This window comes from Primulina huaijiensis, chromosome 1, assembly GCF_012295235.1.
Source record: "Primulina huaijiensis isolate GDHJ02 chromosome 1, ASM1229523v2, whole genome shotgun sequence".
Lineage (NCBI taxonomy): Eukaryota > Viridiplantae > Streptophyta > Magnoliopsida > Lamiales > Gesneriaceae > Primulina > Primulina huaijiensis.
In genome coordinates this window covers 20,364,624-20,387,695 of record NC_133306.1, presented here as the reverse complement: position 1 = coordinate 20,387,695, position 23,072 = coordinate 20,364,624, and the positions used below count along the sequence as shown (strand labels likewise).

Below are 23,072 nucleotides of genomic sequence, written 5' to 3'. Positions count from 1 at the left end.
CACGCTCTAGATGTTCATGCCTAGACGTGAATGAAGTGTGTTAGTTGTCCTACATCGGTTTAGGGGTGTCAAAACGCAACACGACCCGTCAACCCGACACGACCCAACACGAAAAAAATCAGGTTCGGGTTGGGGTTTTTCGGGTTCGGGTTGGGTGGATTCGGGTTAGTGTTAGGTTAGACGGGTTTCGGGTTGGGTCGCGGGTTGACCCGAAATTTTTTTTTTTTAAATATTACCTATATTTTTATATATTGTATGTTTGAACAAAATTTATTGTATATTTATATGATAAATTTTCATCATTTAGAATATATTTTGTATATTTTTTTATTTTTTTAACAATTATTTATTTGATTTAGTAAATATACTTTTAATTTTTTACCATTAAACTTTCAAATTTAAATCGAAAATTTTGTTATTTTGTGATTAAATTAAAATATTATTATTATTTTTTATTTTTTCGAATTTTTTTCATTAATTTTTTTAAAAAAATAAATAAAATTCGAGTTAGGCGGGTTATACGAGTTGAGTCGGGTTAGATGGGTTCGTGTTCGAGTTGGGGGTTTTCGGGCTGCTTCGGGTTCGGGTTGAAAAAAAAAATCACGGGTTGACCTGAAACCCGACCCACCCGACCCGATTGACACCACTACATCGGTTGGATAAAATACCTGAGAGTTGTATATATGGGCTTGGACAATCCTCCCTTCTTGAACTAGCTTTTGATGTTGAGTTAAGTCCAAATTCCAGTCTTAACAGATGAATCACAGTTTGTCGTGATTCTATTTAAAATCATTTACGGATTTGGGATTCAAGACGGATCAATATGCATTCATATAATAAAATCAATTTGAAATATGAGAAAATAAAATTAATTGAGCACACGAGGTATTCGAATTAATGGAGTAATGAGTACTTAACCAAATGATTTTGATTAACATTTTTCCGGTCGAGTATGCCACACGTGATTTGCTCACTGTGGTTTATGACGAATTTTAATAGATGACGTCACTAAAAAATAAAAGAATTCACAATTATATTCAATTTTTTTGGGTTTCATTTATACATGTTTTAAAAAATGAAATCCCAAATATATTCATATTGTATTTTGTTTTGAGATTCTGAGTCGGTGCTTGGTTTGGTCGTATTCGATGTAACTCTCAACACCCCGTATCTTTCCTTACTCCACTCCGTCTACTTCTAACCGACTGAATCACAAAATTATACCGCCGCCGCTGCGGGGCCATGAACCTCTCCTCACCCATCATGCTGGACTCCACCTCATTTTCCATCTCCTCTACCCCATCCGTCCCCAGCTCGGTGAAATTCTGCGGCCACCTCGCCCATTCACTTATAGTCAAGCAGCACAAATCGATTGGTTCTCCGATTGTCTGCTCCACCGGGAATAGTGGCTCACCTGTAATAGAGCAAGACACCAGTGAGTTGGACTCTGCGCTGAGTCGGATTGGATCACTGAGTCAGGTTTCCGGCGTGCTTGGCTGTCAGTGGGGAGACGAAGGGAAAGGAAAGCTCGTTGATATCCTGGCTAAACATTTCGATATTGTTGCTCGTTGTCAGGTACACATTATTGATATAGACTTGTGGATGGCAGCGAAAAGATTATATTTTTACATTTGTTCTTCATAAAATGTAATTAAATTGCAATAAAAATGGTAAATAATGATGTACAATGGACTATTATGTAGCTTATGCTATTCAACAGCGTTTTCTGTAAAAACACCGGAAATTATGGAATTTTAGTTTCAGAAAAATCTTAGTTTCTGTTTAATCTTTCTCGATCAGCTGTTGAAAATTTTCTGTAACTTTATATGAATGCCAAGAATTTTTGTTTATGCTCGATGAAATGGTCTTTCTTGGGGGATTGGTATTTATCATTTTGGAAAATTACGCAGAGAAGATTTCTAATCTCCCTTCCTATCTCTGCCTCAGACAGTATTGTTGGCAGCAACCTTCCCCTCCAGAAACATTTAGCTCCTAATTTTTTGAAGTTGTTACAATGTTTGTTGGGAAGAATACGTTGATACAACCAAGGTGTTTCCCTTGAATCACTTGATAGCTAACTCCAAAGCTGGATACATGCTCGCTTTACCCCATCTTTGACTGCTTTCTTTGGGAGAAAAGAGATGGATGACATGGCTATCAACTTTTGATATGTCAATTACTTTGTATGTTGCGCTAGGTTGTATGATATAGTTTCCTTTTCATTTCCTACCCCCTACACAATCTTTCTGGATCAACGAGATTTTTGTATGTACTGTGGAAGTGAGAGAACCTGTAGTTAGTTCAGGGGACCTTGATTCTATTCTTCTAAAATAATATCACACAAATTGTACCATAGTAGGTCTCAGTTTTCATTGTTGTGGTTTGCTTGTTTTTCAACTTTCATCACCATTCAATGTCAGGGTGGAGCTAATGCTGGGCACACTATTTACAATTCAGAAGGCAAGAAATTTGCACTTCACCTTGTACCCTCTGGTATCCTCAACGAGGGAATTATCTGTGTAATTGGTAATGGAGTAGTAGTTCATCTACCTGGATTATTTAAAGAAATAGATGGTCTTGAATCTAATGGAGTCTCTTGCAAAGGAAGGATCCTGGTATCTGATCGGGCTCATTTGTTATTTGATTTTCATCAAGTGGTGGATGGGCTTAGAGAAGCTGAGCTTGCCAAATCCTTTATTGGTACTACAAGGAGAGGAATTGGACCTTGCTATTCAAGCAAGGTTAATCGAAATGGTATAAGAGTTAGTGACTTGAGGCATATGGACACCTTTCCTCAGAAGCTCGACCTTTTACTATCTGATGCTGCATCCAGATTCCGAGGTTTTAACTATGGCCCTGACATGCTCAGGGAAGAAGTGGAGCAGTACAAGAAGTATGCTGAGAGGTTGGAGCCCTTCATCACAGATACCGTGCATTTCATGAATGATGCCATATTGCAGAAGCAAAAGATTTTGGTCGAAGGTGGTCAGGCGACCATGTTGGATATTGACTTTGGGACTTACCCCTTTGTCACTTCCTCTAGTCCTTCTGCTGGAGGAATCTGCACTGGTCTTGGCATTGCCCCTAGAGTTGTTGGTGATCTTGTAGGGGTGGTAAGCTGGCTTTTTTCGATATTGCTCATATTGCATTTCTTAGCTACGGTTCATTTGAAAATAGTTGATAGTTTTGTTTGGGAGCAACAATTGTCCCTACTGTCTTGTGTGGTTGTTCATGGGGATATTGAAATGTAGCACACAAGCTTCCATCTTGCGTGTTTGTTCACGTGGCATTGCATTTAAATTTTGTACATTAGCTGTTCTATGATTGAAATGAGTTTTACCATTGCTACTTGTTATAGTTTTGGTCGATTCTCCAATGCATACTCAGTCCCACACACATTTTCTTGAAATTCAAGGATAAATTGTAGGAATATCTCATAGTTTCGAGAGGGGTGACAAAAATTGAATTTCAGTTGTCGTATATACATGTTCGTATTATAGAATCATCCTATATCCTATTTACATATCTTACTATTGTGAATGACATTTATTTTTCTCAATTGCTATGCAGGTCAAAGCATACACTACACGAGTAGGCTCAGGGCCTTTTCCAACAGAAATCTTGGGTAAAGGTGGTGATCTGCTTAGGTTCGCTGGACAGGAGTTTGGCACAACAACTGGCCGACCTCGTCGTTGTGGCTGGCTTGACATAGTTGCGCTGAAATACTGCTGTCAGATAAATGGATTCTCTTCGTTGAACCTCACCAAGCTTGATGTATTGTCAGATCTGTCAGAAATTCAGTTGGGTGTTGGGTACAGGCAGATAAATGGCACTCAAGTCCAATCATTTCCTTCTGACCTCCGGACTTCGGAGCAAATACAGGTACATTTTAATTTATTTGTTTACCCCATATTTCATCCTCCTTTATAATTTACCCCCTGTTGGGGCTTATTTGGCACTTTAGAGTGAAATTTTAAATTTAAATTAGTTATCGTATCATGTTGGACCATGCATTTTCTCGCCTATTTCGTGTTTCTTTCATTTTATTTAATATTTGGACTCAGCCATGTTCCTTCATTCTCTATATCTCCCAACTCCTCTTCCCTAGAATTGCCTCCCATGTCAAAATTTTGGAAGTGGATGGCATCGTCTCATTCCGGTGTCGACGTGGATGAAAGTAAACATCACCTCAAGAATATGAGGAACTAAATCTTCAAGGATTTCTCTTCACCATGAAAATTACTCATCTCCACCCAGATCTCTTTTGATATACCGACTATTTACGTTTCTCTAAATATGTTTAGGTTGAATATGAAGTCTTACCTGGGTGGCAAACTGATATCTCGTCTATCAGAGACTACTCCAAACTTCCTGAGACTGCTCGTAAGTATGTCGAACGGATAGAAGAACTCATTGGTGTTCCCATTCACTACGTTGGTGTTGGACCAGGGCGTGATGCCCTTATATACAAATGAGAATTCGATATTGCAGCTTGTTTAAATCTTGGTGAAAATCATCTTCTTTTCTTTAAGATTGAACATGAACCTTTTTCAGGATAAAGGCATTTTTTCCCTGCCCTGCGGGCTAATGGGTTTTGTTTTCTGTTTTGTTTCTATTTTTGTTTTTGTCGGTTTTTGAAAAGGTGACTTAATTTGGTGGCATAAAATGCAATTTGTGTAATGATTTTTGCAAATATAGTCTCTTTAAGCTGATTATCTACATTTTGCTGCGTTCAAAATTTAAATATTTGGGTCATCAATCATGATGATGAGTATGTTCCATAGTCTCTTTAAGCTGATTATTTCTACTCATTTTATATTTAATAAAAATATAAATAATAATAATAATATAATAATACATGAAATGATTAAGAAGTTCTCTGCAGTCACTGGAAGTATGTTGCTATCAAAGAAGTTATAATAGAATTATATTTATAATAATTAATTTCAAATGAGTGGTGTATATAAATTAAAAGAATTAAAGAAAAAAATCAAAATAAAAATATGGGAAAACTACCAAGGAAGAAAATCTTCAAATAAAATAATCGGATTTCTGTTTATACCTTATGGAATGAAGATCGCACCTTGTTCAAACACGAGAAAGGATTTCAGGCCTCGCACAGAAACACGATTTTCAGGTCTGCACGTATAAATACTGCTGCTACGAACAGCACATTCGAAGAGCGAAGAGTGGAGCGGAACGGAGTAGAGTGGTGTGGAGTGTGAAGCAATGGAGAAGGACGAAGGAAAGAAGTCAAGAAACAAGTCTTCGGCTGACAAAATTACGCTCGAACATTTTGTATCTACCATGGCGCCTCTCATAGACATGGAGGAAGTATGCGTTCTTAGTCAAATTTCCGTGTATTTATTTGTTTGCTTTTTGTATGATTTGATTACTTGTTTCCAGTGCCTTTTCATATGCATTTTGATCGAAGAATTATGTTTTTTATGTTTTCTTTCCATTTTTTTAATCATCATTTCGAGGTTTGGTTTGTATTATCTTAATTTCATTTGCAAGCTTCGGCCTTTTTACTATAATAATAATTACTGGATATAAAGGAAATTATCGACTGAGGTATTCGGATAATATGTGTTCGTGAAAGAAGTGATATCTTTTTTCTGGTTATTGTTAGGAGTAATTAAATGGGTATATTTTGATTGTCTTAGGAAGCTGAGATATCTGTTTCAATGAACTCGGGCCGATGAGGAGTTTGGACATTGCTCAAAAGAAAGGGTCCGCTATTCTGAACTTGAAGTGTGTAGATGCTCAGGTTACTGTCTTAAAATTATATTTTATGTGTGTTTGCTACTAATATTAATTGTATTTTGGATGAAATGTTTAGGTTGTTCTTTGGCTGCTTCTAACTTTCTAAGTGCTGCATTTATGTAGACAGGGCTATTGGGAAAGTCACTCCTGGAGTTTCACTCTAACAAGGGAGATGTACTACCTCCTCACAAGGTATTAAGTGGATATAATGCAGTAACCTACAAAGCATGACGATACCTTACGAAGCATGTGTCAATGTTCAGTAAAAAGGAGAAAATTAGATTTCCTTTTGATGATTCCATTTGAGGTTCGCCGGTTCTTTGAATTAGTTATGATATGCCTAATAACATGATTGCTGTAGTGGACAATCTGCAATATATTAGTTTTTGAAGTAGTATGATTGTTTCTTTTTTTTCTTTTCTACCTCTTTTGTATATTAAGAATGATTCAAGTTTTCCATGTATGAACATTTTCTTCTTTGCTGCTGTTCTGTTTTCTTTCCTCAACAATTCTTAATGCTCTCCGGTTTGGAAATCATGATGTCGTGGTTTTGAAACTAAACAAGGCTGATTTGGGCTCCCCTCCACTTGGGCAGGGTGTTGTTTACCGAATAAAGGTACATATGTTTCCCCAAAGCAATGCATTTGCTTCAAAGTTTTGGAAATTAAACATCATGCTACACATTAATAATAGAATACATTTTCGTATGGAGCAGGATCATCTATTACGGTTGCTTCTGATGACATCACAGAAGAGGGTTTAAATATTCCCTTGCGCCTTGAAAAGGTGGCAAACGAGGTACATCTCCCACTTCATTGATAATAATAATAATTTTGTTATGCAATGAATTAGAGGATGCATTACCGCTAAGTTTTTTAATTTAAAGTTTGAATTTTCCTACCTTTTCGCCTTAAGAAAAGCAATGATCGACCGACGTTTTTAAGTCGCCTATATGAGAATGAGCCAGATTATACACAGATAACTCCCCCTTTCTAGTAGTAGTTTACAGTATCAAACCTCTGTCTAATCTTGTAAAATAATACTCTGCTACCCCAAAAATTTTATGGGTTGGAGGGTACTCAAATCTTGATTCAAGACTTGATCGAATCCCTTTGCTAAATTACTCGGCTGCACTCGATCAAAGTTATTCATAAAGCTGCGAGGGACCTCGTTACTTTTAACTTGCAGTCAATCCAGAGTGTTTCAAGATTATACGATTTCCTTTTTGAAGGAAAAATTATGCGTCAATTGTCTTTCTTCTTTTAAGATTGGAGGAATGTTTGCTTTTAGATTTACGTAATGTTTCCTAACGAACTTACAAGTTTTTGAGTTTAGTTGAAGTAAGTTTTATCTGACTTGAACCTAATTTTGTTTTAGAATTTTGTTATTCATTTGTAGGTGACATATCGACGGATGAAGGACACATTGATTCAACTAAGTAAAGGTGTGCCGAAAGGTCCTGCCGCTGATCTGGTTCCTGTCTTATTCGGAGAGAGACCGCCAACAGTATCCAAGAAGGATATCAAGTTCACTCCTGTCAATTATAATCATTATTCCTCACAGGTCTTCTCCCAAAAATATCTTACAGGATGTATTTTATGTTGGGTAATTACACCCCCGAAACGATGCCGACCACGATGATAATAGTACCCAAAAACTTGCGGAATAAAATAACCAACAAGAACACAAAGATTTACGTGGTTCACCCAATATAGGCTACGTCCACGGAGCACTGCAACTTTTATAACAGGAGAAATATTACAACAAGTGTATACACCAATACACTCAATATTTCTCACACTCCCAACCCGAGTATACCGAGAAAATAATTTCTCTAACTCACACAAAGAGAATTCCCGCACTCAAGAAAAAAATACACTNTTTGCAGCACCCAAATCCTTCAAAGCAAATTCCTTTGATAACTCTTTCTCGAGTTTATCAATCTGCTCCAGACAAGCTCCTGCTATCAACATATCATCTACATATATCAGTAGTATGATATAATAACCATCAAGCTTCACATAACAACAGTGATCAGCCTGATACCTCAGAAAACCATCATTATTCATTACACCATCAAACTTCTTGTACCACTGTCTTGCTTGTTTGAGACCATACAAGCTCTTCTGAAGTTTGCACACCATTTTCTCTTTCCCTCGTACTTCAAATCCCTGTGATTGATTCATTTCTTCATCTAGGTCACTGTGAAGAAACGCAGTCTTTACATCCAACTGCTCCAGATGTAAATCTTCTTTTACCATCAATCCAAGTACAGTCCTGATAGTAGTTAACTTTACCACCAGAGAGAAAATATCAGTGTAACCAATGACTTCCTTTTCACCTTTTACACCAAGTATTTCTTTGTACCGCTTGCTACCGTCATGTTCTAACCGGTACTCCCACTTGCTATGTAAAACCTTTTTACTTTCAGAAAGTTATGACAACTCCCACATGTGATTGGATGACAGTGAATCCATCACATCTTTCATGGCTAACTCCCACTGTTTAAAGGTCTCAAATATCCGATTTATTTTTCACAAAATAAACCCAAAATTTCCTGCTCGAATCGTCAACAGTAGTGCCATAATATCTTGAGTGATCTCCAAGGGATGTCACAGGAAATGGTCCACATATATCAGTATGTGCCAGCTCCAAATCCGCTGATTTCGGTTCTCTAACCTCTTTTGAAAAGCTCACCTTTTTCTGCTTTCCAAAAAATACAGCTTCACACAGCTTGTTTTCAACGATCTTTAATTCCGGTAGCTTTCCGTTTGAGACAAGCATCTTCGTTCCCTTCTCACTCGTATCCCCAAGCCTACTATGCCATAGACTTGAATTAGCTCCAGCATCCACAGCCGCTAATTTATTTCTCAAACCGGAAGTCATATACAGTGTTCCAGTTTTCTTTCCTCGAGCAACAATCATGGCTCCTTTTTTTACTTTCCAAGAACCATCACCAAAGGTCACCTTATGACCTTCGTCGTCAAGCTGTCCCACTGAAATCAGATTGTGTGTCAACTCTGGTACATGCCTTACTTTGTTGATTTTCCAGACAGATCCATTTGTCATCTTCATCCGGATATCACCCATACCAACAATTTCCAAAGGTTTTCCATCAGCCAGGAAAACTTTTCCGTAATCTCCCGCAATGTAATTATCGAATACATCACGATTACCAGTGGTATGAAACGAAGCTCCCGAGTCCATAACCCAAGAATCAACCGAGCTTTCCATGGATAGTAATAGAGCATCATGTACCTCCTCAGTAACAACATTAGCGTCGTTCTTTGTTGATCTGCAATTCTTTTTCAAGTGACCAGTCTCACCACAGCTCCAGCACTTCACATTCTTTTCAAAATTGCTTTTGTCTTTTCCGTTTCTCGACTTGGATCTACCATGCCATTGGTTAAAACTCTTTTCGTCACTCCTGCCCCTTCCTCTATTCTCGAGATTTAGAGCAGAACTTGATGATGTTCCTTCACCAGAATCCATCCTGCGAACTTCTTCAGCAAGAATTTGATCTCTGACATCATTGAATTGTAGCTTTCTTTTTCCAACAGAGTTGCTAACCGCTGCCCGCATCGGTTCCCAATTGTCTGGTAAAGACGCCAAAAGAATAAGTGCCCGAATCTCATCATCAAATTTAATTTCAACCGATGTCAGCTGTGAAACAATCGTGTTGAATTCATTGATGTGTTTAGCCACCGATGCATCTTCTCTCATCTTCAAGTTAAATAACTTTTTCATGAGATATACTTTATTATTTGCCGATGGCTTTTCGTACATGTCCGACAAAATGGACATCATCTCCTCCGTTGTTTTTGCCTCCGCCACGTTATGTGCCACGTTCTTCGTTAGGGTCAATCGTATTACACCTAACACTTGTCGATCAAGAAGCTTCCAGTCATCATCCTCCATCTTTTCCGGCTTCTTTCCAGATAGAGGTTGATGCAACTTCTTGCTATACAAATAATCAATAATTTGTAGTCGCCAGAACGTAAAATCTGTACCGTCGAACTTGTTGATACTCGGTCCCGATCCATCATCTCCGGCCATCACTTCTCTAGCCTTAGCAAAAAGTCTAAAAAATCTTTTCTGATGTGGAAGATCAGACAAAGCTGCAACCACAGAGCATACTCAGAATTCTTAAGAATTTTCATAACAAGGCTCTGATACCAGTTGTTGGGTAATTACACCCCCGAAACGATGCCGACCACGATGATAATAGTACCCAAAAACTTGCGGAATAAAATAACCAACAAGAACACAAAGATTTACGTGGTTCACCCAATATAGGCTACGTCCACGGAGCACTGCAACTTTTATAACAGGAGAAATATTACAACAAGTGTATACACCAATACACTCAATATTTCTCACACTCCCAACCCGAGTATACCGAGAAAATAATTTCTCTAACTCACACAAAGAGAATTCTCGCACTCAAGAAAAAAATACACTCTCTTTTTCTATGCACTCTCTTTTTATCAAAGCTAAAAAACTTTTGATTTTGGGATACAATAACTGAAAGAATTGAGCTCTATTTATAACTAATTCCCTCGTCCAACTTTAATAAAAATTCGATGTGGGATAACGTTTTGGTAAGACTTTATTTAATGCGTGGGCCCCACCCTATTAAATAATCAAACCTAACATTTTATAGCCCTCAGCTTGTATTACGGGTGATCTAAAGTGTGCTACATAATATCAATCGCATAAAATGTATGGCTTCTGTCGTCTTACATGTATATAATCATGTCAGAAAATATTACAATTGGAGGAGAGTAATGATCGGTTTGTTTCATCTGGAGATGTTTTTATGAACTTTCATTTTCCTTCACTTTTTTGTCTGAAGTTTTTCACCTTTTCAAACTGCATAAAATTTTACTTTTCAAATCTTGTTATCCTTTTTTTCTTCTCTATCTATTGCAACAATCATAACACAATCACTGTACAATACCAATAATGATCGATCACATCAATTTTCGGAAAGTATTATCCAAAGACTACTCAAAAAAAGAAAAAATCCCCGAAATTATCAAGAATTCAGAGAACACAAAAAACCAAATACAATTCTGAAGCCATTATGTTTTCTTTTGAAGTGGGAGATTTTATAAGGTCATAGCAGGCACATTGGAGAAGTGGTCACCCCATTACCTTTAAGTTTACTTCCAATCCTGCTCTCATTTTTCCTAATTTTGAGGGACGGAATACTGTCTGCTAAATATCCTTTTGTAATCATGATCTCATTCATTTCAAATCTTTATTTCTAATATCTACCACATGGTGATTCATTGTCTTGGGAATATTTGACTGATATAAGGGGTGATTATATTATTTCACTTTATCAAACTAATGGATGTAAACAAATAGCACGTCTTCCTTTTCAATTTATGCGCAAGGGGATCTCCGTAAGGGGTGATTATATTATTTCACTTGGTATCTTTATTTTTGGTAATATGTACGCATAAGATTATCTATAATGATGAATATAGGTTAACTATTTTTCTCATTAACATCTTTCCTTGCTGAACTGTAATTACTAACTAAATCAGATTACCTTCTTTCCTTTTCATTTCCTTATGAAAGATGCTATCTCAAAGGCTCTGTCGTCCAAGGACCTCTTTTTGTTGCATGGACCCCCATGAACTGGGAAAACCACAACTGTAATCGAAATTATTTTACAAGAAGTAAAGCGGGGTATAAAGATTCTTGCTTGTTCTGCTTCCAATATTGCAGTTGATGACATCGTGGAGAGACTTGTACCCCAAAGGTGTAGAAAACCTTCAAGTTACTTATTTAACGTCAAATTTTATTCCCTGCAAATAATCTCTGGCAAAAGAACTATTTATGATTTTGCAATTTTGCTGTAATAGGGCATCCAACACTTGCTTCTTCAAGTATTGGAAAGTGCTTTAAATGCACAGGTGATGCTGTCTACTGCTACATGGTCAAATAAGAATTTTAGAATGTCATTTTATGGATGTGCGAATTATGCTTGTGATAGCAATCTTGTCCAATATGCTAATTAATGCCTTATTTGATTCTACCATTTGTACTTGTTTTTCTTGTTCTTCGTGTTCCTTTTGTTCCTTCACTCCTTTTACTTGCTTTCTTTCCTTTTCTTAAGTTGTCCACACTTCATTGCATCTTGTCCTGCATGTCTCATGGTATGTACTTTTCAAGATAAATTTTTCCTTATTTTACATGAGAAAACTAAGTTCTTCGGTTTGGCATTTATTTGTGCTGCACAAGTGGGCATTGTTGGTTATTTCTTTTTGTGATACAGTTTTGTTGAACTGATAGTGTTACTGTTTTCTTTATGTTGTATAGTTATTGCGTGGGGATAATAGTGCCCTGCTAATGACATCCGCAAGGAAATGAAGGTATGTAATAATAAATATTTTATCACCTTCCTCTTTTGGAACATAGCCTTTACTTTACCCATTATTTTCCTTTACCCAAATACGGTCTTGTATTAGTTGTTTGCCTCATACTTTATGCCTACTGGAGACAAAACCCGTTGGGAACTATTTTTGGTCTTATAGACATTTTAAACGTTCAACGGTCGGGCATGAGATGGTTCTGGTTGGAATTACGATGGTTGGAATTGGGATCATGAAACTTTGATCTTCAGTGTTACCATCTTCAAGTTTATCTTTCCCATTAACATGCAAGAACTCCGGTTTCCCGTTTGAACAGGCTGATAGGCCAAGTAGAGCATTGTTTGAACACTTGGGGTTGATTTTGTTACCCATAATTAGGATTATGGAACTTTGATCTTCACCATTTCCATCTTCGAGGTTATATTTCTCACAGGAATGCAACTTTCTGATTTAATTTTATTAAGAAAAAGTTAAATTTATTTTTATTAATATAAAAATCTATGTATCCAACAAATAAAAAAAAGATGAATAAAAATTGAAGAACACATATTAATTATATATCGATCAATTAAAGTAATATAAATTAGATTAGCACTAATATGATTTCGTCCATTTTCATTGTTTTGTTAAATCGAAGTACATTAACTCATTTGGTTCAAAAAAACTCAACACCTTTACACGAGAATGAAAATAATGATCATTGTCTAAAAAATTTATTTAAGTTAAAACTGTAAATTGAAACTATACATATATTATCTATCTATTATCTATTATTATTATAAAAGTGTGAGTTTTTATTGTTTATTTAGTAAATTACCTGATATTTCATGAATGAGCCCACTACCACTGGCTCATCCCTAGCCTAAATGGAAGACAGGCTCATCACGGGCTCAGGTATTCTCCTATAAATACCAAGTTTGAGCGTTCAGTTGATTAATTCACTATATTATTCTCATGAATGAGCCCACTACCACTGACTTGTTTTTCAAGTCTTGATTTTCTGCTTTGGCTTCATCGAACCGTTGCGAGTCCTTTAAACTCATTCACCATGTCATGCAATGGTGTGACAAGATCATCTCGTGTAAATTCTGAGGAATCAAAATCAACTATCATATCCTCAATAGTTTCTGATTCTTTATCAGCCATGAGACATTTAACTGTCTCATCATCACTCTCGCTTGAGGATTCCTTAGAGATAGACTGTTTTTGAGTTTGAGTCAGCCCACTTGCTTTTTCCTTCCTCTGCAATTAATACTCGTTGATCTTTTTTTTTTTTGAAAAATTTCTTATCATCTTCGGATCGTCTCCTCTCGGCCGGTTTCTTTTCATCTTTCTTTGGCATGTTGCATTCTGCAATAAAATTCCCTTTTTTCACAGTTAAAACATGCTTGACCATCATCTGTATGGTCTTTTTATAATATGGTTTAGCAAACTTAGATTGATTTTTGCGCATAAATTTATCAAATCTCTTAACAAACAGAGACATAGCTTCATTGCTTAATTTTTGGACAGACTCGATAGATATAACAATGTCACGTACTTAGATCTAAAAATAAAATAAAAATAAAAATAGAAAACAGGGTAAATAGGAATAGAGACTATAGAAATAAAAAGGAAAAATTTATACGCAGAGAAACTAAACAAAGACACTAAATAGAAAAATGACTAAATTAATAATTAATAATTAATAATTAATAATTACTTAAATATCAAAGACCAAATCGAGAATTACCCACCGACAGCCATGTTGGTCTCACACGCTAGACTGAAAAAGACAACCTTCGTACCGCATTATTTGAAAATTAAACGCAAAATCTATCTATGAACCAAAAAATATATTTATGTTCATCGGCAATTGGAAGAGTTTTTCTAGACTAGGCGCCGGCCCCCTCGTCCAACATCTAAAACTGCATCTTTGAATTTCTCCCCGGTATTTTCCTTCTACAAGGGATCGCTTTTCTTGTCCATTTCCTGAATTTTAACTGGTTTTCTTCAAGTGGTTTCCAGCATTCACCAGTCTACCGTTTAATCTCATCGATTCTCTGAAAAAGTTAACTCTGCAGCTCGAGGGGGGATGGGCTGCGCGTTTTCCGTTCCGAAGATCCTTTTTTTCGAGGTTCTTCTTGTTCACAGTTTCTCCTAGTCTCGTAGATTTCTGATTGTTTTGTCGAAGATTTTGCAAGAAAAAGGAAAATCGTTTCTTTTATTTGAGTTGTATTATTGGGTAGAGATCATAGATATGGCGGCTTTGTTAAGAAAAGCTAGAATAAAAGATGCGTCTTTTAGGCGTGCCTTTTTTATCTTTCTGTTGGGATCTGTGTTTTTGGTTTTGATATTAAGAACAAATGTTATCGTAGATTTAATCAACAGATACACCTTTGAGGGTGATGATGATTCTTTTGGATTGACTACTGACAACTATACTTTGGGATTTTCCAAGAAGTTGGAGCTTCCTAGACAAAACGAGCTTTCTATGTTGTTAGAGGAGCGTAATCAGATGCCACCGGAGAACTTAGATTTATATCCTAAGTTAGCCAAGAATCATATAGTCATCGTGTTGTATGTTCACAACCGGCCTAAATATCTTCAAGTGGTCGTCTATAGCCTTTCCCAAGTTGTAGGGATTAGCGAAACGCTGCTAATAGTTAGTCACGATGGGTTTTTTGAGGAGATGGATAAAATTGTAAAGAGTATCAAGTTTTGCCGAGTGAAACAAATTTTTGCCCCGTATTCGCCTCATGTCTTTGATAGTAGCTTTCCTGGTGTATCGCCTGGCGATTGTAAGGACAAAGAAGATCCTACTATGATTAAGTGTAAAGGGAATCCGGATCAGTATGGCAACCACCGTTCGCCGAAGATTGTGTCATTGAAACATCATTGGTGGTGGATGATGAACACTGTGTGGGATGGTTTAAGGGAGACTAGCCAACATTCGGGTCATACTCTCTTCATTGAAGAGGATCACTTTATATATCCTAATGCATATCGAAATTTGATGTTACTAACGGAGTTGAAGCATAAAAAATGCCCACTTTGCTATGCTACAAATCTTGCACCCTCTGATGTGAAGTTAAGAGGAGAAAGGTCGGAGACTCTGATTGCAGAGAGGATGGGAAACGTGGGATATGCCTTTAACCGAACCGTATGGAGAAAGATACATAAGAAAGCTAGAGAGTTTTGCTCTTTTGATGATTATAATTGGGATATAACAATGTGGGCTACCGTGTATCCTTCATTTGGAGGACCAGTTTACTCCTTACGGGGACCTAGGACTAGTGCCGTTCACTTTGGGAAATGCGGATTGCATCAAGGACAGGGCGAGCAAGCGGCATGCGTTCATAATGGTTCTGTGAATTTCGAAGTGGAAGAAGAGGATAGAGTTCCGAATATTAAATCAAATTGGGGAGTACATGTATACAAGAACCAACCTGGTTATAAAGCTGGTTTTCGGGGTTGGGGAGGGTGGGGAGATACACGAGATCGTGAATTGTGTATGCAATTTTCCAAGATGTATATGGTTACAGATTTGAGAGAGGTGTGAGAATAACTTTTAGCTCGTCCACGCACCCCTGAAGTGGACGTTGTTTGTCCTGTGATGAATGGGGATATAGCTTTAGTATTTGCATGTTTGTTGTACATTAGAGGAGTCTATTACACTGTCATTTCATTATCGTGTGTAAGAACTTGCAATTTGTAATTCACCTTTTTTTTCCCCAAATTTATACCAGTAATGTATTCCACTTAGCATGTTTATGCCCCCTTATTGTCTGATTTTTATCGGTTTGCTCTTAATTTTAATTATTTACTGTTTACATACAAGGTTGAACCTTGAGAGACACTTCAGTCTAGCACGATATCCTAGAGGTGCAAACAGATCAAAATACTGCTATATACTTTAAGTCTACACACTTCAGTCTAGCATGATATTTTCAAGTGAATTGTGAAAAGTAAAATTCATTTACTAGTGGATAAATTATTGATGAATATATTAGAGCTAAAAGGGATTTGTAAGCAGTTGAATAAAATAGTTCAGCTCTAATTCAATCTGAATAGATATTCCTTCTGTTCAGACTTGACTCTTCGATTCAACAAGCTTGAGAACCAACTCAACTTTCGTCTTCCACGAACAAAGGAGAGAGGTGATAAACCAAGAATAGATGGTTCACTTTATAATCAAACTACACAAAACACTCGAATCTTCTATTCGAAGTTTGTGCTGCATCTTGAACTTCTAGTTTTTGAAATAACATATGAAGCGAGCCTCGATGTTTCACCCGCAACACAAAAAGGTGAGTGATTGGAACGACTAAATCACACCCACACCCATACATACAAATGAAACAACAAAATATAAAAGGTCAGGCTTCATTTCTTTTGTCCAACTCTTTAATAGTGGACCTCCACTTGAAGAAACTCCCAAACAAAGCCTCCATTTCCTCTAAGGTTCTCCCCTGTGTCTCAGGTAGCAATGTGTAGAAGAAAACCCAAGCCACTGTGGTGATTCCGCTGAATAAAAAGAATGCCCCACCGATCGTGATAGCCTTGTAAAGTGATATAAAGGTCATCAAAACGACTCCACTCGTAAACCGATTCACGGCAACTCCTATGCTGCACCCTTGAGCTCTCAGCCTCAATGGAAATATCTCGGAGCTGTAGACCCATGCTATAGGACCCATTCCGATGGAGAAGAAGGCGACAGACGATAAAGTTGTGATGATACATAACACCACTGCCCATATAATTGTTTGATCTTTGTAGTGGTCGATTATGGTTAATCCAACAGCAAGTCCGATCAGGGATGCCATCATTCCGCCGCAACTTGTCAGCAGGAGTACCCTCCGCCCAACCCTGTCGACTAAGAATGTAGCCACCAGAATGAATAAGGTCTTGCTTGCCCCAACGGCTATGGTGGCGAGTAACTTGTCTGAATCATTTTTTATCCCAGCTTTCGCATAGATTCTTGGACTGTACATCAGGACTGCATCTACGCCACTAGCTTGTTGGAAGAGGTGTATGCCAATGGCAGCGACTAGAATGTGGAGAACTGGTGGTGTTGGATGGAGGATCAGATCTTTCCACACATCCTCGCCGTAGCTGTGTGTTGGGACAGTTACGAAGTCATCGTTGCAGTTTTCAGGCAATCCTGCGGCCTCTTTGATGTCAGCAAATCTCAGTTGAGCTTCTTCTGGTGAGTCTGATGTTCTAAGGAGTACTTTTTTGGCATCACCAAGGCGGCCTTGGAGGACAAGCCATCGAGGCGACTCTGGCATGGCTAGTACACCAATGGCCAGGAAAATGGATGGAACTGCACCGAGTCCGAGCATCAGTCGCCAGCCTAATTTTAGCGGGAGACCGGCGAATGCATAGTTTGATACAAATCCAAGTAAAACACCTGTTCATATAACTGAATTAATCAGCAAATATCTTTAGATTATAATTGAATGAGTGAGAAAAGTGATCCTATGCTTCTTGAAAATTTACCCGACTGATATTTCGCAACGATTGAGAAGTGATTACTATGCGGAATTATATGTATGCATGGATCTTTTAATGCGTATATTCAGAAGGAAACAAGTAAAACTTATGCATTCCATGTCATTTCTTCACAAACATGCTATTAGCATTTGCCATTATCTCTTCACAAACTTCTCTTTATACAAGTTTATATTATGCAGAAAGTATTCCTCCTAACACAGCATACACTAAACCGAAATGGCCAAGCCAAAATACGCACCGAAGTTGATGAAGACTTCAGGGAAAGAAGTGAGGAATCCACGGGAGGAGGTGGGAGCCACCTCCGCAGCATACACCGGCGCAATCATGAGTGCGTAACCAACCCCGATGCCAGCCACAAATCTACCCACCATGAGGAAGGCATAGTTAGTGGCGAATCCCATTAGTATTGCACCTACAAAGAAGATTGCGGAGGCGAAAACTATGGTGTAGCGCCTCCCAATCCAGTCGGAGGTCCTCCCCGCCATGGCGGATCCAAGGAGGGAGTAAATATTAATGGTCCCCACCAGAATCTCAATTTGGACGTCGCTGATTTTCAAATCTTTCTTGATGTATAGAGTTGCTCCACTCATTACTCCTGTATCTGCATATTGATTGTTGATAAAAGGAAACCATTCTTATTACATGATCTTTAACTTAATTTATAACTAACAATGGACAAAATTTTCAATATTGTTACTACTTTAAATCATTAATTCTATCAATCTGGATGATATCACATGCTGGTCACTAAAGAACTACTTCTATATATGAGAATATGCATGCCTAAATGTAAAAATCCCCACACTAATTAAAAAATATTACCAAGTTAAAAGAAAATAATAAGAATACCTACCATATCCCAGCAAGACTGATGTCATAGAAGCAAGAATTGATATAGCTAAAGCATATTTGTTTCTTTTGTGTTTCTTTGTGGCTGCAGAATTATTAGGCATCTGGGCTTTGCTGGAAACTTCATTGAAGTTATCAGATAGCTTTTGGTCATCCATTCTTAATATTTTCTTTGGATTCAACTTTTGAAATATATGAATGATCTTTGTGTTATTATCTGAATTTCACTGTAGATGCAAAATGATTGGCATCGAGTGACTAAATAAAGTATGTTTAATTAGAAATCTCTATCCACGTATCTTTATCAAGACAAATTCATGAATGCGTGGACAAACAAGCAAAGTTTACCATTCCATCTTTAATTTTTTTTTTATTCGCAAAAAAATAAAAGAAGAAATGGTATATATTTGGGGGAAAAAAAGGAAATGAATGATCAGAAACAACTCAAAAAAATAAATAAATAAAACACACACACAACAGGAATCAAAATAATAATATTTTTAAAAAAGCAAGATATTTTTTCCTATTTTAATTTCTTAAGATATGTCGTGTTGTGGTTCATGTTTATCTCGGACTCGCATTGTCACTTCAATTTCACGATTTGAAAATATTTTAGGCTTTTAAATTTCTTAATAAATTTTTTTTTTTACTAAAATTTGGAACTATTGTAGTAATTAAGTTTATTATTGTTATTGATTTTGATAGGCTTGCTTGATTGGTTTATATCATTAATGATATGTTGTTAATATCTCCCATGTTAGTTGTACAGGGTTATTGAGAATTGCATATATTAGATTGGACAATCTTTTCTTTTATTTAGTTTTTAGTAAAGTTCTAAAATTCGCTAGGCGTTAGTCGGACGTCAGACCAGCGACTAGCGTCTAAGCCACCTAGGCGGGGAATAGGCGCTGTTAATCGGATTCTACGGTACCAAGGACTTTCACACTCACCTGAAACGAGGAGATTGAGATAACGATAAAACCAGATAAAGTTGCTTAATAAATGATACCAGAATCAGTGATGAAAATTCTTTAAATATGTTTCATATACTTGATGTAGCAAAGGTAGATATATCAAGAAATGCAAGAAATCGAAAGAAAAAAGAGGTAGAAGAAAAATATCGTTGCTGCTCCACAAGACGAGAGATGTAAATATTTTCCATCAGACTTCTCGATTTCTTTGGTTCTGCGTTAGATTTAGGACAACCTCTTTTCAACTTTTAATATTTTAATTGGGTTTTAAAATATTAAAACCTCGAACTATTTTTTTCAAAACAAATCAGGCCTATTTAAGGGGTATTTAAGGGTGTCCAGATCCACCTAGGCCAGCCCAAGCGTGCTCAGGAGCGCCCAGGTGCTTAGGCTGGCCGCCTAGCACCTTATCGGTGCGGTAGGTCGCCGCCTAACACCATTTTAGAACATTGGTTTTTAGAGTTGAGTTAAAGTCCAAGTTTTAATATTAACATATTATGAAAGTCAAATTTACCGTTTTGCATTATGTGTTGAATTACTTACAGTTGAATCCAATTAATCGTTTTGCATTATGTGTTGAATTACTTACAGTTGAATCCAATTAATATCAGCATCACCCCTTAACGTCTCCACAACCGTATTCATTCCTTGTCTGGTTTCGGACATGGCTATTGAAGTCCCCACTAGAACATGGGGATGTAAATGGAAGAATGCAAAACTTTAAGATAAAACAGGGAAAAAATAATTCGTGAACAGGGATGCTATCCTTTGGCTCGACGTCCACCAAATGCTCGGTGATATACCCCATTGGAGGTAAATTGCCAACAAGAAGCAAGCCTGTTTCTTTAGCTAACACAAGCGTCACCGCAGGCAAGCAAATAGCTTCCGCCATAGCTGCAGTCGCCGCCACCGCATTGGTGTTGTCTGCGGGCAGAAGTGAGGTGGTGGGCCCGCGACAGCAGGAGGAGACTCTATCGAACATACCGCAAACTTTGTCCAGTGAGTGCACTGCTGAACTGAAGGATTGCAAAAGGAGGTATAAAATCCAAAGGCCCAAGTCAAGAAAAGCCGAGAGTTGCACCAGTAAATGTACGACCGTTTGCATGCAGGGTGGATTTGGTTCTCCTGGCGAAGGCCCTTTCAGTATTAGGAGGTAAAAATGAGGCCTTTTATCCTATATATCCTGCCTCAGAGATGTAGGATTTAGCCATGATCATGAAAATGTTCACATTGTATTAGATTGAAAGAGATATACGTGCATTAACGCTTGGATGGACATAGTGGAGACTAACTATCTAATTTTTTCATGTACTTTTTCTAAAATTTATCAACTCGTAATATGTTTCTTGGTTCTCTCTATTGTGTTTGTCGGCCTGCCACGCGTGATTAGTGCCTTTTTGTTGGACAACTTCAGATTGGCATTCTTGCTTGTGGTAAAATTTGAGTTGTGATGTGATTCGTGAAGTGGATTGCATTTATAATTATATTGTATACACTTTGAAATTTACTGCACATTCATTTCCTTTAGTTGATTTGTAAAAACTTGGACTGAGAAAGAAGAAAACTTAGACTTTCATGGAGATGCAAGTTCAAGTTGATTTCTATAGATAGTCCTTCAAACTTGATGAACGAGCATAGTGGCAACTACCTCCTCGGTCTTGAATAGCTGGAGTCTGATCTAAATGGATGATTTGCGGTGGTAAATTACTCAGCTTATCTTCGAAGTTAATTGTGGTCAATGCTAGTTTTCATTCTTGGTTTGGCCATTCTGGCATGTCCATGGTACATATAGAACCTTGCTTTCTTGGATTGGTAGCATAGCCTCCCAATTTAGCACATGAGTTCAGAATAATGTCTCTATGTATCAGTAGTTAGTGTAAGTCTAAGATGATAATATTTCAATATGATGATGTTTCCTTTCCAAAAAATTGATATAAGCCAACACAAAATTGAAGAATCGCAGAAACATATATTTATCAAGACCTGCAAAAAATGAAACTAGTGAATAATTTCATCTCTTCATAGATAATATTATCTCTATGCAATAGGATCTCAATCGGCCACACGTCGAAAGACAATGATTGCATGTTTTTGAACTACACCCTTCTGGTGCAATGCATGATGGAAATAGAGCGAGAGGGCGAACATAGATAGCAGCATCATGATCTCTCAAATAGTAATGTCTGCATGACTGCATTGTATCTAACTCTTCGTGAAAATGATTTTTTCCAATGATATCGGTATTTCTCATATGCATGCCATTTTCTATGCTTCAAAGTTTTCAGTGTGTTCAAATTTTAAATGCACATATTTGAAAGGTGCTTTGCAAATGCATGATGTTTAGTATTTATATCTTGATATTCGATACATATATTGATGAGAATGTTTTGCCTTTATGTACAGACCTCTGGTTGTTTTCAAGGACGGATTCCGGAGTCGTAAATATTGGTATATTTCCTTTTTTCCCCTTGATATTTCATCACTGTCTTACATAACTTTGCTTTATGCTTTCTACATTTTCATAATTTACCCCGATCATTTGATAGTATGTACAGCAGTTCTTTCAATTCAATACATGTGATGGAATTTAACGATGTAAATTTGCCAAAAAATTTGTTGTAAGTGATCTGAATCATGATCAACTCTCTATTGCTTTGAGACACAAGCACATAACCTATGTCTTTCAAAACTAAATGCTATGTCAATGGGCTTAGTTGATGGCTACGGATGTCTGGGGCAGACCCAGAAAATCAGGGGAGGAGGCCAAGGCAGGTCGGGCCCCCTTCTCCCCTCAGGTTCCCCCTGATAGCACTAACAATCTTCATTTACTTATTAGGCTATAGATGTTAAGATGCAGATGTGTAGCCATTTCTTATGCACTTCGAATTTTTTTCTCTTGTCAGCAGTCTTTCGGAGTGCTCTGATATCTGTAATTTGATTGGAGATGGTGATGATGTTGAATCCTGAATCATTCTTGGTACGTGCAATTTTGTCCCCCTTAGCGAATTACTGGATTTTACATTGAAAATACAATTGGAATGAGATTGTTTTTTCATTATACAAGTACCTACATACAGTTCACTGTAAATCCATTTAAGTTCTTCAAGATCACAGTATCAATATATGATGCCTGAAACTGTTGGGTCCTCATGGTTTCCTCCGAGCAAGTGTGATTTCACAAATCCTGAGGTACTGGTTTTGGCTGGAGTGAGTCAAATTCAAAAGACGGGCTAATTGTGCGAGCGATTATTGTATATTTTGTACCTTTGTGAAAATCCCATATCAATGACATCCGATCTTGAGCCGTTTAATGTTCAATCTATGCAACTGAATCTGCCGAGAATGTGATATCTGCCAACATGTGATCCGTCGACCATTTCAGCATATCATGTACAACTTGGGAATTATAGTTACCATTTTATGACAACTGAATATCATGTCCTACAATATACACAAGTTTCTTTTTCAAAATTTATGAGTTGTTTCGGTTTTCCTTTTGTACACAATATTGGTTAAGCTTTAGTGGCTCTATTGTACCTGTCTTGTTTTCGTGTAAAACCCTCCCAAAACTGACTCAAAGCAACAGTGTCTTGTTCTTATGAGA

The 23,072-nt window shown here is 37.3% G+C and overlaps 5 protein-coding genes across 26 annotated transcripts; 4 read left to right on the top strand and 1 right to left on the bottom strand.

Annotated features, from left to right (window-relative positions):
• The first annotated feature begins 1,116 nt into the window (after nucleotides 1–1,116).
• Nucleotides 1,117–4,721, top strand: LOC140983303 (adenylosuccinate synthetase 2, chloroplastic-like). The gene is made up of 4 exons (XM_073450292.1): nucleotides 1,117–1,575; nucleotides 2,421–3,113; nucleotides 3,571–3,882; nucleotides 4,305–4,721. The coding sequence occupies exons 1-4, from the start codon at nucleotides 1,243–1,245 to the stop codon at nucleotides 4,473–4,475; spliced, it is 1,509 nt and encodes a 502-aa protein (XP_073306393.1). The 5' UTR covers nucleotides 1,117–1,242; the 3' UTR covers nucleotides 4,476–4,721.
• Nucleotides 4,722–4,858: 137 nt separating this feature from the next.
• LOC140983320 (uncharacterized) lies at nucleotides 4,859–11,883 on the top strand. 9 transcript variants are annotated; one of them, XM_073450380.1, is made up of 6 exons: nucleotides 4,859–5,334; nucleotides 5,667–5,770; nucleotides 5,890–5,958; nucleotides 6,332–6,382; nucleotides 6,482–6,564; nucleotides 7,165–7,364. In XM_073450380.1, exons 2-5 carry the CDS (start codon nucleotides 5,702–5,704, stop codon nucleotides 6,527–6,529), a joined length of 237 nt encoding a protein of 78 aa, XP_073306481.1. In that variant the 5' UTR covers nucleotides 4,859–5,334; nucleotides 5,667–5,701; the 3' UTR covers nucleotides 6,530–6,564; nucleotides 7,165–7,364. The 9 variants fall into 9 exon arrangements, with proteins under 9 accessions (XP_073306481.1, XP_073306463.1, XP_073306473.1 ...); XM_073450362.1 differs by lacking the exon at nucleotides 5,667–5,770 and having other exon boundaries at nucleotides 6,362–6,382; nucleotides 6,482–6,552; XM_073450372.1 differs by lacking the exon at nucleotides 5,667–5,770 and having other exon boundaries at nucleotides 6,362–6,382; nucleotides 6,482–6,552; nucleotides 7,144–7,364.
• Nucleotides 11,884–14,000: 2,117 nt separating this feature from the next.
• LOC140983311 (alpha-1,6-mannosyl-glycoprotein 2-beta-N-acetylglucosaminyltransferase) lies at nucleotides 14,001–15,894 on the top strand. The gene has a single exon (XM_073450302.1). The coding sequence runs from the start codon at nucleotides 14,392–14,394 to the stop codon at nucleotides 15,691–15,693; it is 1,302 nt and encodes a 433-aa protein (XP_073306403.1). The 5' UTR covers nucleotides 14,001–14,391; the 3' UTR covers nucleotides 15,694–15,894.
• A 273-nt stretch (nucleotides 15,895–16,167) lies between these two features.
• Nucleotides 16,168–18,731, bottom strand: LOC140983293 (polyol transporter 5-like). Its single transcript, XM_073450281.1, has 3 exons — nucleotides 18,502–18,731; nucleotides 17,887–18,249; nucleotides 16,168–17,544 (listed from the first exon to the last, which is right to left on the bottom strand). The coding sequence occupies exons 1-3, from the start codon at nucleotides 18,653–18,655 to the stop codon at nucleotides 16,511–16,513; spliced, it is 1,551 nt and encodes a 516-aa protein (XP_073306382.1). The 5' UTR covers nucleotides 18,656–18,731; the 3' UTR covers nucleotides 16,168–16,510.
• Nucleotides 18,732–20,095: 1,364 nt separating this feature from the next.
• On the top strand, nucleotides 20,096–22,959 carry LOC140983228 (uncharacterized). Of its 14 annotated transcripts, none has more exons than XR_012176399.1 (4): nucleotides 20,096–20,621; nucleotides 21,872–21,916; nucleotides 22,135–22,263; nucleotides 22,375–22,959. XR_012176399.1 is itself a non-coding variant. In XM_073450205.1 (4 exons), the coding sequence occupies exons 1-3, from the start codon at nucleotides 20,227–20,229 to the stop codon at nucleotides 22,433–22,435; spliced, it is 504 nt and encodes a 167-aa protein (XP_073306306.1). In that variant the 5' UTR covers nucleotides 20,101–20,226; the 3' UTR covers nucleotides 22,436–22,445; nucleotides 22,576–22,959. The 14 variants fall into 14 exon arrangements, 10 of the variants coding, with proteins under 10 accessions (XP_073306306.1, XP_073306301.1, XP_073306295.1 ...); XR_012176400.1 differs by having other exon boundaries at nucleotides 22,372–22,959; XM_073450205.1 differs by lacking the exon at nucleotides 22,135–22,263 and having other exon boundaries at nucleotides 20,101–20,621; nucleotides 22,372–22,445; nucleotides 22,576–22,959.
• Nucleotides 22,960–23,072: the final 113 nt, after the last annotated feature.

Coding starts and splice junctions, on each gene's coding strand:
- LOC140983303 (XM_073450292.1), top strand. CDS start 1,243: ATGAACCTCTCCTCACCCATCATGCTGGACTCCACCTCATTTTCCATC. Junction 3,114..3,570: donor TTGGTGATCTTGTAGGGGTG/GTAAGCTGGCTT, acceptor ATTGCTATGCAG/GTCAAAGCATACACTACACG. Junction 3,883..4,304: donor GGACTTCGGAGCAAATACAG/GTACATTTTAAT, acceptor AAATATGTTTAG/GTTGAATATGAAGTCTTACC.
- LOC140983320 (XM_073450315.1), top strand. CDS start 5,230: ATGGAGAAGGACGAAGGAAAGAAGTCAAGAAACAAGTCTTCGGCTGAC. Junction 5,335..5,889: donor CTCTCATAGACATGGAGGAA/GTATGCGTTCTT, acceptor GCATTTATGTAG/ACAGGGCTATTGGGAAAGTC. Junction 5,959..7,164: donor ATGTACTACCTCCTCACAAG/GTATTAAGTGGA, acceptor ATTCATTTGTAG/GTGACATATCGACGGATGAA.
- LOC140983311 (XM_073450302.1), top strand. CDS start 14,392: ATGGCGGCTTTGTTAAGAAAAGCTAGAATAAAAGATGCGTCTTTTAGG.
- LOC140983293 (XM_073450281.1), bottom strand. CDS start 18,655: ATGGATGACCAAAAGCTATCTGATAACTTCAATGAAGTTTCCAGCAAA. Junction 18,250..18,501: donor ATCAGTCTTGCTGGGATATG/GTAGGTATTCTT, acceptor ATCAATATGCAG/ATACAGGAGTAATGAGTGGA. Junction 17,545..17,886: donor TGAAGTCTTCATCAACTTCG/GTGCGTATTTTG, acceptor TTATATGAACAG/GTGTTTTACTTGGATTTGTA.
- LOC140983228 (XM_073450205.1), top strand. CDS start 20,227: ATGCTATCCTTTGGCTCGACGTCCACCAAATGCTCGGTGATATACCCC. Junction 20,622..21,871: donor GGCCCTTTCAGTATTAGGAG/GTAAAAATGAGG, acceptor CTTTATGTACAG/ACCTCTGGTTGTTTTCAAGG. Junction 21,917..22,371: donor TTCCGGAGTCGTAAATATTG/GTATATTTCCTT, acceptor TTCTCTTGTCAG/CAGTCTTTCGGAGTGCTCTG.